Source organism: Rhincodon typus, chromosome 28 (assembly GCF_021869965.1).
Source record: "Rhincodon typus isolate 14 chromosome 28, sRhiTyp1.1, whole genome shotgun sequence".
Classification (NCBI taxonomy): domain Eukaryota; kingdom Metazoa; phylum Chordata; class Chondrichthyes; order Orectolobiformes; family Rhincodontidae; genus Rhincodon; species Rhincodon typus.
Window position 1 is genome coordinate 3443621 of NC_063359.1, and position 16219 is coordinate 3459839.

General features: G+C 45.3%; 1 protein-coding gene across 1 annotated transcript in view; it reads right to left on the reverse strand.

Moving 5' to 3' along the window:
- Positions 1-1612: 1612 nt before the first annotated feature.
- The window catches only part of LOC125486339 (discoidin domain-containing receptor 2-like), a 15676-nt gene continuing 1069 nt past the window's right edge, over positions 1613-16219 (reverse strand). Inside the window, exons 3-11 of the mRNA XM_048613344.1 lie at positions 15389-15536; positions 14771-14876; positions 14161-14347; positions 9156-9411; positions 7813-8019; positions 7308-7465; positions 4545-4743; positions 2143-2387; positions 1613-1741 (exon numbers count right to left, since the gene is read on the reverse strand). Of these exons, the coding sequence (XP_048469301.1) occupies positions 1613-1741; positions 2143-2387; positions 4545-4743; positions 7308-7465; positions 7813-8019; positions 9156-9411; positions 14161-14347; positions 14771-14876; positions 15389-15536 (1635 nt within the window). The remainder of the gene's footprint in view (positions 1742-2142; positions 2388-4544; positions 4744-7307; positions 7466-7812; positions 8020-9155; positions 9412-14160; positions 14348-14770; positions 14877-15388; positions 15537-16219) is intronic.

Consider the following 16219-nt stretch of genomic DNA (forward strand, 5'->3'; position numbering starts at 1 on the left):
TAATGGAATAGTTTAGGTTAGATGGGCTTCAGATTGGTTTCACAGGTTGGCGCAACATCGAGGGCCGAAGGGCCTGTACTGCGCTGTAATGTTCTATGTTCTATGTTCTATCTGTGGGATTATGATGTGGTGACTTGGCTTAAGCAAGGACAGATCTTTGTGTTCAATATTCCTGGTTGCTGTGTTCAGAAAAGAGGGGAAAGGATATAAAGGAGGAGGGTAGTGTTTTATGTTCAGGAGAGCCTTGTAGAACTGGAGAAAGAGGATAGTTCAGAGGTTCAAAGGTAGAAATGATTTGGCTTGGACTAAGGAATAAGAAGGATGCAATCACGCTGCTCAATGTAATCTACAGATCACCAGCTACTGGGAACAATACCGAGCAACAAATCTTACAGGGAAATTACAGAGAGGTGTGAACAACAGAGTAGTTATAACAGGGGACTAGATACATCAACAGATAGTGGTAGTGCAAGGGCAACGAGGGGCAAGTATTCCTTGATTGTGTTCAGGAGAATTTCCTCCAGCAGTATGAGCCTAGCCCAATAAGAGACGAGGCACTGTTAGATCGGATTCTTGGGCAAAGAAGATTCCAGCCTCAGGTGACTGTCGGTGTGGATTTTTGGGCGGCATGATGGCACAGTGGTTAGCACTGCTGCCTCACAGCACCAGGGACCTGTGTTCAATTACACCCTCAGGTGACTGTCTGTGTGGAGTTTGCACATTCTCCGTGTCTGCATGGGTTTCCTCTGGGTGCTCCGGTTTCCTCCCACAGTCCAAAGATGTGCAGGCTCGGTGGGTTGGCCATGCTAAATTGCCCGCGGTGTTCAGGGATGTGTAGCTTAGGTAGGTTTTGGGGGGAGGGGTCTGGGTGGGATGCTCCAAGGGTTGGTGTGGACTTATTGGGCTGAAGGGCCTGTTTCCACACTACAGGGGTTCTATGTGAAAAGATCAAGTGACAGTAGGGGAAGGTTAAAGGGAAACAGTTAGGGGACAGTGATCATTCTATCATTACATTGAGGGTGATGGTAGAAAATGACAAAACTGGCAGACAGTGACTTTAACTGGGCAAGAACGGAGCTGGACCAGGTAGCAAGTGCTTTGGGTCTGGAATGCACTGCTTGGAAATGTAGTGATGGCAGGTCCAATTGAGGCATTCAGGATGGCATTGTTTCTTTTTAAATAATCATTCAACACACAGAATTATGGGGAAAACACAGGAATGTAGCATTAAGTTTAAATGTTCAGAGATCAGTGCAGTCTTCATGGGGTGAATGGCCCCCTTTTTACATCATAACAATTATGAGATTCTTTCACCATTTTAAAGATGTCCAGTATGCTGCCCCTGACTTTTCCCCCCAAGTCAAAAGAGACTGACCCATTCTTGACAGTCATGATGTCTGAAGTCTAGGAGATCTAGCTCTAGGAGAACATAATCCTGTCCAACTGGGACCATTCAGTACGTCTCACACTGGCAGCTTTCACAGAGAACTCCACACCAAGATCAGACAGGGCTCAGCAGGTTGAGCCTGCTTGTGCAGTTACCCTCTGCTGTTTGCTCAGTGGACTCCCGTGCACAGCAACCCCAGTAAGAAGCAAACTCACCTAAGAGCACCTACCTGGCACTGGTTGTGGCATCTGACCGCAGCATCTTTACTGCCACCAGAACAGGCCTGTGGCCTGTGTTAAAGAGGAAATCTGGGCGATGGAACTCGTGCAGACTCGGTGCCTCACACAGGTGAACCTGGAGGAGGAGTACAAACTTCATCATGACATGTCAGTCCCAGTGACAAACGCACACTCCCTCCTGGTAATACCCCCGCCCCGAGTGCCCTCTGAGTGAGACCCCACTCCTGCCCGACTGAAACCCTACTCCACCCCGGCTGAACCCCTTCACTCCTTCCCCAACTGACCCTCAATCAGATACATTCCTGCTGACTGACCCTCAACCTCTCACTGCTTCCAGTTAACACTGACACCTCCAGGATTAATCCCCTCATTCAATAACCCTCACATACTCAGCCCCAGTGATTCTCATGTCTGGAGATGCCAGCAGACTCCCACCATGTCTCATTGACACAATGCACAGGCCATGGGCAAGTCACACCTATGGCAGGAGGCAGGTTGGTGTTAAAAAGCCCTTACCTCCCCAAACTGCCCCTCCCCCAGTTTCTCCTTAAAGTGCAGTTGATGTCGGGAGATTTCCTCCACGGCCAGCTCCATCTTGACCAGAGAGTCCACGGTGAGTGCAGGAACAGCGTACGTGTTGTTTCCAGTCACCCCTTGCAGATTGATGATATCAGCCTCTGCGTAATGTGGCACATTACTCTGGAAACCCTGGTGCGGAGTGGTTTTTGTGAGGTCTGGTTCTGCATAGTCGCCACTACACACTGGGCAAAGGACACAAGGAAAGTTAACGTGGCAGCTGGAGAAAGGGCATTGACAGACACAACTTAATTCTTCCCACCTTCTTCATTTGCTCTCAGTTCACTCAATGACCCTTTCACTGAACCCCAGCCAATCCACGCCAGTGAACCTGAACAGGAGAAGCAGAGGGTCGGGGGATTGGCCGTGATGTGGGATTCAGATCATTCATAAGTTTCCCACCTGTCTTAGCCTCAGGCAACATTCTGTTACAGTGAGTATTCTCTCAATATTTTTCTGTCTTCAGTGCGATGCACAAATGCAGCCAGCATTCTCAGCTGGCCCTGATACGACGAGCCCCAGGAAATGTTAGTGCCTGTGCCTGTCACATCACGCTGTACCACATGGATCGTCTACCCATGTGGAATGGAGGTGGTGACGGAGGCTGAGTTGTCAGTGTGGGAGCTGGTGGGGGAACAGTGGGAGCTGAATGGGTGGGGGAGGGTGAGGGGATTGGCTTGTGGGTGAAAAAGGCCTACTCTGGGAGCCATTCCCTTCTTCTTACAAGCGCTGGGGCGGGGGGGAAGATTGGGAGTTCACGGCAGGAATGGGAGAGAGTAGGAGGCTGCTGAGAGAAAATGAAATAAATCCTCTCTCTTCTGTCTCAAGTTCCTTAACTGTACACCCAAAAGCTGCTTTTTTATTGGTTGCTATCTTCCTTTCAGAGGAAGGAAAAAAAAAGAGAAATTCCAATTGTTTACCACCTTCCCCAACCTCAGTGCTTTGCAAGTGTTGCCACATTGTAGGAAATACACAACTATTTTGTGCACACCAAGATCCCACAAAAGTCCTGAGCTCACAGACAGTTGATCAATTTTCAGTCATGTTGGTTGAAGGATAAATTTTGGCCAAGGCTGTCTTTCTCCTCTTTTGCTCTTTACCATCACTGAATCCCATGTTATCAATATCATGGTTACTTTTCATTGACCAGAAACTGTCACATGTAGGCCAGACCCAGTAAGAATGGCAGATTTCCTTCCCTAAAGGGCATTAGTAAAGCAGGTGGGTCTTTACAACAATTGATGATAGTTTCCATGGCCACTATCACAAAGACTAGCTTTCAATTCCACATTTATTAACTGAATTCAAATTGCACCAATTGCTGGAGAGGGATCTGAGCCCACACCCCCAGTGCCTGCCCTCCAGGTACCTAGTCCAGTGATATCACCATGATATAACCATCCCCCATTTGAAATGGTCATTCCAGGCCACAGAAGTCCTGGATTGTGACTATAGTTTGCAAATTGCCAGATTGTGCTGTAGTATTGGTGCTGAGCCTAACATGTGGTGAAGTTACTTTCCCAGTACGGACAGGGAGACATCCAGGATCACGAGCAATGACAAAGAGATAGCTCATGTCAAGGCCTCTCTCAGATGGGACAGGATTTGTAACCCTCCTCATGCCAGACTTAACTCCAAACACAATCCACTAGGAGGCCAATATTCCTCCTAGGCACAAAATGAATGCGGTTGCAGAAACCTGGGTTACTGCAGTGATTTAGAATCATAGAATCCCTACAGTGCAGAAGCAGGCCATTCAGCCCATTGAGTCCACACCGACCCTCCAAACAGTGTCCCACCCAGACCCACCCCACCCCTGTAACCCTACATTTCCCATGGCTAATTTACCTAACCTGCACATCCCTGGACACTATGGTGGCAATTTTGCATTGGCCAATCCACCTACCCTGCACATCTTTGGACTGTGGGAGGAAACCCATGCAGACACATGGGGAGAATGTGCAAACTCCAACTCTCCCAAGGGTGGAATTGAATCTGGGTCCCAGGCGCTGTGAGACAGCAGTGCTAACCACTGAGCCACCGTGCCACCCCGCCACCCCACACCATCCCACACCATCCCCCCATGCTCGCTTCTAACAGCCTAGGACATCCAGGCAGGGCCACCCAATCTGTAGCTCACAACCCGTACTGAGGTCAGGAATGAGAGTTTGAGGTTGTGGGCCCTACAGTAGTAGTTGTGGGGTTGCGAGGACGGAGCATGGCTAAGGGCGAAGGATGGGGAAATGGGGAGCACTTAACACCTTCCCCTACATTGCCCTCCAACGTGCTGCTCAACTACTGAAGCTACCTTCTAATACATCTTCAATTTCTGCAGCACCAACCTGAATCCTCTGCACTCTGAGAAAGCTCTGGAAGCTTGCGTAACAGCCTGGCAGGTTCCTGATATTCCAGATCAAATGGAAAGACGCGCTCATAAGTGGGGTTGGTCTGAAATATCTGTGTCTGGTTACTAATGACAATGGTGTCATTGCACAAGGATGGACGCACAGTCGCATCCTCCTCTAAGATTCTCCGTGGAGCCTTAGTAAATAAACAGAGCACAAACAGCATTAGACCATAATAACCACAGACCAAGCCACCAGTCCCAAAATATTACAGAGCTCAGACCATAATAGCCATATACTCTAAGCCCCTGCTCTCAACAGATTACAGAGCTGGGAGCAGAAAGCTGGGGAGCTTAAAGGCACGAGGTTAACCGAAATGGGCACAGACTGGGGACAGATATTGGCACCACACAGCTCCATTCAACAGTAAGCATTTTGCAGGAGAAAAGGGCATTACTGCTTGGGCGTATGGGGTTTTGCAGGTGGGTGGCCACATGGCAGGATGGTACAGGAGAGTACATGTACAGGGAAATGAGGCAGTGACAAGGGAGAGCAAGGGGGAGATACTGTGACAGAATTAACAGTGCCAGGCTGCTGAGGTTATGAAGACAGTGCACGGTGTACAGGAAGAGCCAGCTGTCATAAAATTGACAGGGCTGTTGTTAAAGGGGATGCATCAAAGTGGTAGGGGACTTTTAAAGGGGGCAGTGCAGATTGATGGTATACTATTAAAGGGAACACAGCACAGTGATGGGATGTTGTTAAAGAGGACGAAATGCAGTATAAAAGACACCAGAGGTTAAGGTTGGTTGACCAGACTCTAAATACCTCCTTTTCTAGGAAGAGTTTTATTCCAATTCAGACCTTACAAATCTCCGACACACTGATTAGTTCTTCCTCAGATATACACCCAGTTCTCACCCAATAGTCACATAACCATCACCTGTGCCCTGCTAGATGAGAATAGATCCCCCTTTAGATTTTAATGGTTTAGTTTAGAAATGACGAAAAAACTAAAATACAAACAAATACAACTTACTGTGCAGAATGACAACATTATCTTCCTGCTTTAGTGTACACAAGAGTTCCAAATGTTCTTTTCTTAGAAAAAAACTTAATAGTTTCTGAGAACTTTCTCCTTCCTTTAAAAGAATCAGATAGCTGACTGCTGCTATCCACCCATTGGAAAAAGTGAAGATTTCTCCATTCTGTTTTAAAACTGCTATATAGATCCTTGAATGAAAAGTGTGTTTTGAAATTCCCATATTTTGTCAAATGTACTTTATCCCATAGTGACTTATTTTTGATATCACAATGAATGTTGTTGCTGAATCCCTTTTTTTCAGGATTTCTTCCAATATTTTCTCTAAGAAAAACATCACATCCACCACTTTGTCAAGAATGAGAGATTCAGTCGCTAAGGTTATTGCTCATCTGATCTTTTCAGCTTCCCAAACTAAAGAGTAACATTTACCCACTTTTCCAACAAGAAAAAAGTATAAATCTCCCTGCACTTGAGAACTCTTCAGAGAGATTCGTGCAAGAAGCATCACCAAAACATACTCCAGGCATCTCCCAATAATGGACATTTCAAAACACTGCTCCATTTTTAATTTTTCACTGTTTTGTTCTTCCAAACAGCAGATTTTTCATAGTCTTAATCAACTCTAATATTTTAAAACCAGTATCTGGCCTTGCTTAGGCATCCAGCTAATTCAGCTATCCAAGTAGACTTTGCAATTCCTCTTTTTCAGTTTTGGAAGATGCTGTATCTTCCAAGGTCTTACTTTGACAATTACCAGTTTCCAAATAAGACTGAGGTAGTGACACTTAATCCATTTCTAGTCCAATTAACTTAAAAGCCTCACTTCCAGTTTTGAATGCTGCTTAAATGCCATTTATGACTATGTTTTCAAACTCACTGCTGTCACCTCACAAAAATAAAAATCATCTATGTGCATCGTAAAGATGCGTGAAATCTGCTCGCTACCAAAATCACCTCACACCACTCCCCCGGCCCCAATCAAGGAGGCCAGCAAAGACAGTACAATTTTAACAAGCAGGACCTTATTGAGAAGGACCAAACTCTACAGGCATCATTTAGGTCATGTACACATTTACGCAAGTTTTAGAGTATCTCCAAAATACATGGTGCCTCTTTTGGGTGGTGAAGGATCACCTTCCTGTTGAGGTGATCTCCCTGCAGAAACGCAACTTTAATATCAATTGATCTACATTCCCAAGAAATTGCTGCTAACAAATCCAAAAATATCTTCAAAATTCCTTTACTGCCATCAGTGAAGTTACTCTGACATCGTTCCTGGTCTGTAGTTTATTCCTTGATCTTGTTAAGCTATACCTTTTATCTTGCCTTCTATCACTTTATGGCCTGTTACTGTTTGATCTCCTCCTCCTATTAAAAGAATTCCTTTCAACAGTCCCTGAATCTCTTTCCAGAGACATGTTCATTCCTAAAACCACTTTCTGAGGTTACAAAAATAGAAGGAAAGAAAACACGGTGTATTTTGTGTTCACAATCCATGGGTCTACAGCTTTCCCCCATCCAATTATATTTCCTAATGATTGTCTCTGCTCTGCTTCTAATATGTCACATTTCTCCATTGACTGGGCTGTCTGGAAAATAGATGATTTGGTTACCCACATTTAGTAGTTGGCCTCTGTGACCAATGAGCACAGCCCAGTGGTGGAGGGTTGTTAAAGGGGACATGACCCAGGGTTCAGGCTGTTAAAGGGGCGTACCTTCTCGAGGATCCTCTTCCAGTGCTGCCTCCACAGGATAACGATGATGATCAGGAGGAGGAGGAGGATGATGGTTACCAAACAGCCAATCAGAATAGAGGTATTGCTGTCCTCAACCTTGTTAATGGGTCTGCTGATGTTGTGAGGAGGGGAGCTGCCTGTCGGGAGACAGAGATAGAGAAAATGTGAGACAGACATAGACAGTGCGAGAAAGAGAGGGGGGAGGTGGGAGAATGTCAAAGAGACAGGGAGAAAGGGAGAGAGAGAGAGAGAGAGATACAAAGAGGGAGAACAGGGAGAGAGGCAGTGAATGAGAGGGGCAGAGAGAGAAAGAGACAGGGAGAGTGAAAAAGTGGGGGAGAGTGGGAAAGAGACAGGGAGAGCGAAAGAAGTGGGGAGGGGGGTTAAGAGAGAGAGAGATAGACACACAGACAGAGAGAGAGTAGGACATGGGGAGATGAAAGATAGCAATGGCCAAGTTCTGCAAATCCCAGAAGCTCTTTACCAAGAGTGAGGGTGGCGAGGCTGTTAACAGTGTCACTCAGTGTGGGGCTTAGAGAACTGGACATGCTCAGTGTTGGTGAGGGGCTGGGCCTGGAACCTAGATCAAGGCCGGCATTCGGTCTGGGAGTACTCAGAACCGGTGGGATTTGGGAAGTGCCCTCTCTCCAGGACGGCTGAGGGTGTTCCAAAGGATTCGCTGCCCCCACATCTGTCAAAAGGCAAAAGATCCAATTAAAACCCCATTGTCACACCAATTTCAGAAAGTAAATGATGAGGTAAGGGCAGGGAAAGGGGTAACTCCACAGAAACACATTGCTGCCCTCCCCATTTCCCAGACATTTCTCCATGTCTCCTGGGACCTTCCCACATTCCCTAGGACTACCACTGTCGATGTCTGGAGCCTGACACACACAATTCACCTGGTAGCCGCAGCCTAGAGAATAATCATTAACGGGAAGTGCGTTTTGTCTGCTTGATTCTATCATATACACATGTACCAGCAGAGGGAGTCTACTAGAATAATGGATAATAGAATGAACAGTTATCTAATCTGGTCTGAAGAGATGCCTGAGATCCAACGGAACGAGGTGACGGGAGATGGATATATTAATTAAGGGTTAATGGGGGTGGGGGGGGAATTGATTGTATAATCATGGGGAGTTAGTAATCAGTGGGTGAGTGTTTTACAGAGTGTCTTTAACTGAAATAAAGCTCTCGTTTAGAAGTGTTATCTTTTCACTTAAGTGCAGGAGGTTTATAGGCGACTTTATAGAAGTTCATAAAGTAATGAGGGGTATAGATTGAGTTAATGGTATTTGTCTTTTCCCTAGGATGGGGATTTCAAGACCAAGGGGCACATTTTTAAAGTGGGAGGAGAGATTTAAAAAAGACATGAGGGGCAATTTTTTTTACTTAGAGGGTGGTTTGTGTACAGAACTAACTTCCTGAGGAAGTAGTGGATTACAACATTTAAAAGACATTTGGATAACTACACGAATAGGAAAGGTTTGGAGGGATGTGGGCCAAGAGCAGGCAGGTGGAACTAGTTTTGTTTGGGATTATGTTTAGTTTGGGCTGGTTGCACTGAAGGGTCTGCTCCCGTTCTGTATGAGTTTATGACTCTATAAATAGCTTGTGCAGTTCCAATTCTGAACGATTCTGGCTGACTATAAAACTTGTTCGTATTCAAAGAACTTTACAACCGCCCCCCTGTCACTACTTTTCAGATTAATATTCAAGACCCAATGACATCATCATCGTGGTTAAAAGGACCCTGCTGTCTACCTGTGAGACTGAGCTCAAGGACAGGCCTTGGTTGCTGATGGAGCAGTGATAGCTCATTACCTGCGACTGTTGACTGGAAGGAGATCTCACTGAACAACATCCAGTGATCTGCAAAGTAGAACCGGCAGCAGATCGCCTTACCCAGCCTCTGGCCTAGGGGCACAACCACAAACCGCGCACTCGGGTTCTTGTCGTCCATAACCGTGGTCACCCCGACCGACTCACGCTCCCAGTTCGCCACCAGCTGCTGCTTGAAGTAGCACTCGACCCGATGGAAAATCTTCACCGACTTTGTGTACAGATTGTTACAGTGAACCTGTGGGAGAGACTGAGTCAGTCCAGAGAGAAAGAGAGAAAAGGGACAGAGGAGGAGGGGATGAATGGAGGGGAGCATAGGGCAAAGGGACACTAAGAGTGGCCAGGGAAATGAGAGGACAGATGAATTCAGTTGGTCAGTCACAAAGACAAAGTCAGAGAGAGTGAGAAAGAGAAAGAGAAGGAACCCAATATGACTGTAAGAAGAGATCGTGTGTGTCAGATTGAAAGGGAAAGGATGGGAACGGGGCAATGATTGAGGACAGTGCAAGCAAACTGTGGGGTGTGGGGGGTGACGGAGGACAGGGGGAGGGGAGCGATGGAAAGGACCGGGGAGGGGAGCAATGGAAGAATGGGATAGGGTAGAAAGCTATCTGTCTCAGGAACAGAGAACTGAACTGAAAGACTTGTTGCAACACAATGAGGATGTGTGTAGAAATAGAATGGGGAGGACTAATATTATAGTACATGTGGTGGATGTAGGGAATGCTGTTCCGATAAAACAACAGGCTTAATCCTCTCAAAGCAGCACAGGTACAGAACGAAGTGGAAGCGATGTTCCAAGGAGACATCATTGAGCTGAGTCAAAGCAAGTGGAATTCGCCAATTGTGTTGGTTCTCAAACCTGAAGGTGCTCAATGATTCTGTGTGGATTACTGGAAGGTCAACACCGTGACTGAATCAGACTCATCCCCAATTCCAAGGCTGGAGAACTGTGTAGAAAAAGTAGGACAAGCTACTTACATCACAAAGTTGGTCTTGCTTCATGGTTACTGGCAAGTACCTTTGTCGGAGACAGTGAAAGAAGTTTCTGTGTTTGTAACCCCAAATGGGCTGTAGCAGTTTAAAGTAATGCCCTTTGGAATGAAGAATGCACCAGCCACGTTTCAAAGACTTATGAACAGATTTGTGGCAGGATTAACTCATTGTGCCGTGTATATAGATAACTTAGTGATCTTTATCATTCGTGGAATGATCACATGGTGCATTTGGCAGAGCTCTTTGAAAGACTAAAGGAGGCAAAACCGGTTATAAATTTAGCAAAAACTGAATTGGCGAAGGTGGAAGTGACATTCTTAGGACACAACATTGGACATGGAAGGATGACATGGAGGAACGTGAAGACAAAAGGCCATCGAGAAATTTCCAAGACCATCCTTGAAGAAGGAAGTGCTACGCTTTTTGGGACTGAGTGAATTCTACAGGAAATTTGAACGAAACTTTAGTAGCGTGGTAGCACCGCTGATGGGTTTGTTAAAGAAGAACATGAAATTTCAGTGGACAGAACAATGCCAGGAGGCATTTGAGAAGTTAAAAGCAGCGTTAACCACTGCACCAGTTTTAGCCACACCAAATTTCTTGAAACCCTTTAATGTCGCTATCGACGCAAGTGATGTAGGGGTTGGAACTGTGTTGTTACAATAGGATAATTGTTGAACTGAAAGGCCAATCAGTTATTTTTCAAAGAAACTCAATAGCCATCAGAGAAAATATTCAACTCCGTTGTAAAAGAGTTATTGAGTTTGGTACTGGCCTTACAACATTTTAATGTTTATATTGCGAACAATATATCGGAGACAGTTGTGTACACTGATCACAACCCTTTGACACTTTTGGAAAGACTTAAGGACGAGAACATTAGACTATTTCTTTGGAGTCTTGTTACAAGCATTTAATTTACAGATTGTACATGCTGCGAGTCGTAAAATGTTTTTGCAGATGCATTATCGCGGGATTAAAAGAAATGTATGTATAAAATAGAAATGGTAGTGTTCAATGTTATATACGTGTATAGAATTAGTATGAAATGTGCAACTTTAGATTAATGCATTATGATTTAGTAATAATGGCATTAAGATTTAGAAAATAAAGGAGCTATCTTGTCATAATGATAGGTCATTTTTCTCTTAAGGGGGAGGGTGTTGCATACTTGGTTTGAGTTGGTTTATGAATTAGAAGGCAGGATGTTAGAATCTTAGTAAAAATGATAGGGAGAAGACAGTGTGGTCCCTTTAAGAGGTGATTTGCTTTTCTAAGCTTGGAGATAAAAAAAGTCTGCAAGCACCTGTGGATGTACAGACAGTTCTGAATTTGAACCTATGTATCAATTGGCAACCAAGGTTTGTTGTGATGTTAAAGCAACCAGCTTGAATATCACCAATTAATTTAACCAGGCCCTAGATACAAAAACCCAATTAAATTTAAATCTGATGGTGTTGACAACCTAGGACCAATCCTATTATAAGAAAATTGACAGGTCATCAAGGGTATATAAGAAGAGATTTTTTGAAAATCAGTGTGAGAGCGAACTGCCATCAGAAGAGTAAAACTCTGGTGCTCTCAGAAATCTTTAAGCTCTCTGATTAAGCACCATCTAAAAGGCATTCTTTGCTAATATTCCTGACACAAGGATTTGACGAAGAGAGAATTCCTGACTGAAGAATAGCAGAAAAGGGACGGATCATTCTGGAAGATGCATCCTGATTATAGTTTTGAGAATCTAAGTTTTAATTTATTTTTCTTAATATTTTGAGTTATTTAAGTGGGACTTGTATTTATTGGAAAACATGCCATTAGAATTTTGTTCTGTTCGGGAAAAGTTAGTAGTTAAGTTTGTTAGTAGGTCTGTTAACTTGTTTACTGTTAGAGTTAAATAAATAGACTGTTAGTTGTTGCTTATAAAGTATTTCTTTCATTTAACCTCTCCTTTCTAATAGATTGGGAGGTGAAAGGCAGGTTATGCCATTTTTCTTATTTCCTTTAGCAGATTACGAGGTGAGATGAGTTTCTCTGGGTGTTTCACTTTTAATTATCACAGGGGTTCGACCTCCTCGCCATAACATTTATTTCACTTGTTATGTTGTGCTGGGGGAGGGTAAGGGTTGGCAACAAGCAGAAAAACAATTATCTGCTTCAGTGGGAGTTTGGAATTTCACTCTGAACACACAGTGTTCCTAGGCTTCCTGGAAGGTGTCAGTGAAATCAGTTGGACAACAGTGGGATCGTGGGGTATTGAACAGCAAAATAAATCCTCCAATCACTGAGACTTCAGTTCCTTGTCCAAGCGATAGGTTTTGACTCTTAATGTTCTTTATTCATTCATTCACAGGATGTGGGTATTACTGGCTTGGCCAGCATTTATTGTACTGAAGAACATTCCCTGGTGGTCTAGTGGTTAGGATTCGGCGTTTTCACCACTGTGGCCTGGGTTCGATTCTCGGTCAGGGAATAGAAGTTCTGCAGTGGTCAGTTAGCTCAGCTGTTACAGCGTGGTGCTAATGACGCCAAGGTTATGGTTCAATTGCCATACTGGCCAAGCCTGTAGAATTCTAGCCACGATGTTTGGGTGCACGGTGGCTGTGGTTTGCACTGCTGCCTCACAGCGCCAGGCAACTGGGTTCCATTCCACCCTCAGGCGACTGTCTGTGTGGGGTTTCCACATTCTCTCAGTGTCTGCGTGGGTTTCCATCGGGTGCTCCAGTTTCCTCCCACAGTCCAAAGATGAGCAGGTTAGGTGGATTGGCCATGCTAAATTGCCCATAGTGTTCACGGATGCGTCGATTAGGTGGGTTATAGGGTGATGGGTCTGGGTGGGATGCTCTGAGGGTCAGTGTGGACTTGTTGGGTCGAAGGGCCTGTTCCCACACTGTTGGCATTCTATGATCTATGATCACTGGAGGTGAGCTCCATTATATAGTTTTGTACATCTGATCAACATCCTCCACCTGATAAAACACCAATGGGTCATGCCTCTGCCACCTTGTGGAGGAGTTCATCACCAGCAACAGCTATCGGCCACTCTACAGGGCAAACAGAGAGATACAGCTCAAAGGAAATGATGCATCAAGCACAGCATTAACAGAGTATCAGTTGCTGGACGTGGCCCAATACCAGCGGCAGACTGCTTTACCTCCCCTAGGCAGAATCATAGAATCCCTACTGTGTGGAAGCAGGCCATTTGGCCCATCAAGTCCACACCCACCCTTCAAAGAGCATCCCACCCAGACCCAACCCCCCTATCCTATCCCTGTAACGCAGCATTTCTCATGGTTAACCCACCGAACCTGCACATCCCTGGACCCTATGGGCAATTTAGCATGGCCAATCCACCTAACCTGCACATCTTTGGACTGTAGGAGGAAATTGGTGGAAACCCACACAGACGTGGGGAGAATAGCAAACTCTACACAGACAGTCACCCGAGGGTGGAATCGCATCTGGGCCCTTGGCACTGTGAGGCAGCAGTGCTAACCACTGAGTCACTCCCTCCCAGGCAGGGAAGAGGGAGGAGTGAAGAAAAAATGAGAGAAAGTGGGAGACAGAAAAGGGGAATGGGAAAGACAAAATGAAAGGAGAGAGAAAGAAGGAAGAAGACAGAGAGAAAAATGGGGAAGCAATGGGGAAGCAGTGGGAAAGAGAAAGGGAGGAAAATTAGGTGAGTAGGAGAAAGGATGGAAGGAAAGAAAGTGGAAGGAAAGAAAGAGGAAGGAGACAGAATGAGAGACAGCGAGCAGTTATGAGAGTTAACTGAGTGAAATAGCACCACGACAGGAGACAGTGATTCTTAGCATTACTAGCTCCTGCTGATGCTGCCTAGCACTCAGCCTAAGGGAAAGTGTATTTAAGAGAGATTGAAGGATTCAGGAGGAGGTTGTATGGAGGAGATACTCAGGAGGTGGGCACAGGAGGTGAGAAACAGACTGAGGTCCAGCCTGACAGTCAGCACACCACAAGCTTCTCACGCACTGACCTTCATGCTGGAGAAGTTCCTGCGTTGGTCAAACTCGAACTCCAGCTCCACGTATTGGTCAGCAAAGGTCTCGTTGCTCCAGCCGACGTAGTCGTACCCTGGCCACACGCGGTACTCGTGGCTCTGGGTGAAATCATCCAGCCCCAGGACCCCATCTGTCAGCTGACCCAGACCATTGTGACTGCGCCTAAGCAGAGGGTGGCATCAGTCAGATCTCAGCCAGGATCAGACCCAAGGTGAGGGCTAGCAACAGGTTAAACATCCAGCCCTCCCACCCATTTCTCGGAGCTGCATCACCATAGGCTGAGGGGCCTGGTCACACTCTGTGTAGGTAATAGATGCTTGTTGAAGACCGTATTCCTGATTTCAGAGATATGTAGTATACGGATTACAAGGTAACCAGAAACAAAGGCTCTATCCAGCAATTGGTCAACATCGTTACTTTGCACCGACCAGGCAATAGCACAATCAAACCATTTATGATTGACAGGAACAACTAAGTGCATTGAAAATTCGAGGTGTACCCAGACCCTAATCTTGGGTCGTGTGATAAGTACTGGATAAAACTACTGCGTTATCACTGCTTAGCTACCATAATATAGAGGCTTACTTGGAGTCCTGAACACCATCATAGGTAGAGTCATTGAGGTAGACGACTGCTGTCCCTGGCTTTTCGATGGTCTGTCCCACAGGCCCACTGTATGAATACAGGCCATCTAGACACAGATATCAATGAGAAGATCAGCTTCTCTTACACACGTGATCACTCACATACACCCACAGGATAGCAGCGACCCAGGAAAAGAAGTCCGCTTGAGTTAACATTTCGGGTCCGGTGACCCTTCCTCAGAACTGGACCCAAAACATTTTAACACTGACTTCTCTTCAAAGATGCTGCCAGACTTGCTGAGCTTTTCCAGCAACTTCTGTTTTTGTTCTAGTTATTACTTGTTTAATAATAATTCTTGCAATTTCTCAATGCTAGATATTGGACAAGCTGGAATTTAGTTTACTGCTTTCTGACTCCTTCCCTTGTTGTGGCGTTACATTTATATTGTCTGTTATAAACTCGATGTATATTAAATACGGAGGCCAGCAACCCCTGGACATCACGGAGGGAATCGCAAACTGCTTGGGATAATCCCACAATTTGCTGTAATAAAAGCAGCCTCAGCTGCTCCGAATCTTTAAACTGCAGGTGGGAAGATCAAGGAACAGACAAACTCACCAGCCCAGACACAGCCATACAGCTCGACCCGCATACACACACTTGACGGCTGCTCAGTCACTGGGATCACCCGCACATAGCGGGCGATGATCGGAGGCCGTAAGTCCTTCAGGACAATATCGTAAGTGTTGACATTTCCAGGAATAATCTATAAAACAAAAGGACGTGCCAAAGATTTAGAAGGCTGCAGGTTGGTACAGGGCCTGTACCTGTACAGAAAAGTAGCACAGTGCGTGAAGCTGTGGACTGAGCAAACGCATTTGGCTCAGTATTTTACCAAAGTCTACTGACCTGTTCCCGTCTCACGGTGTATGATCCAACCCCATCAGCAGTGTGATGTCAGGGGCGTTGACAGTGCTATCAAGTAGCACTTTCTCATTCATGGGATTATAAAAGAGATGGCCAATTAAGTGGTAGACACATTGATGTTAATTCTCCAAAATCCACAAAATCCTGGAAAGGTTCCACCAGGTTTCAAAGTAACAGACATAAACTCCTCTCTTCAAGAAAGGAGGGAGGGAGGCAGCAAACTATAAACCAGTTAACTTGGCATCTGTCGTGGGGAAGGTGTCAAAACTGATTGTTGAGGTGGTTATAGTTGGGCATTTAGAAAAATAACTCAAGGTGATCACAAGAAGTTAGCACAGTTTTGTGAAATAGAAAGCATACTTAAACTGGTTTATTTGAGTTCTTTGAGGGAGTAATGTGCTGTGGATAAATGGAAGCCTGTAGACTTACGATAGTTAGATTTCCAGAAGGCATTTATAGAAGTGCCACATAAGAGGTTAATGCAAAAAATAAGGAGTTCATGGTGTGAGGAGTAACATATTA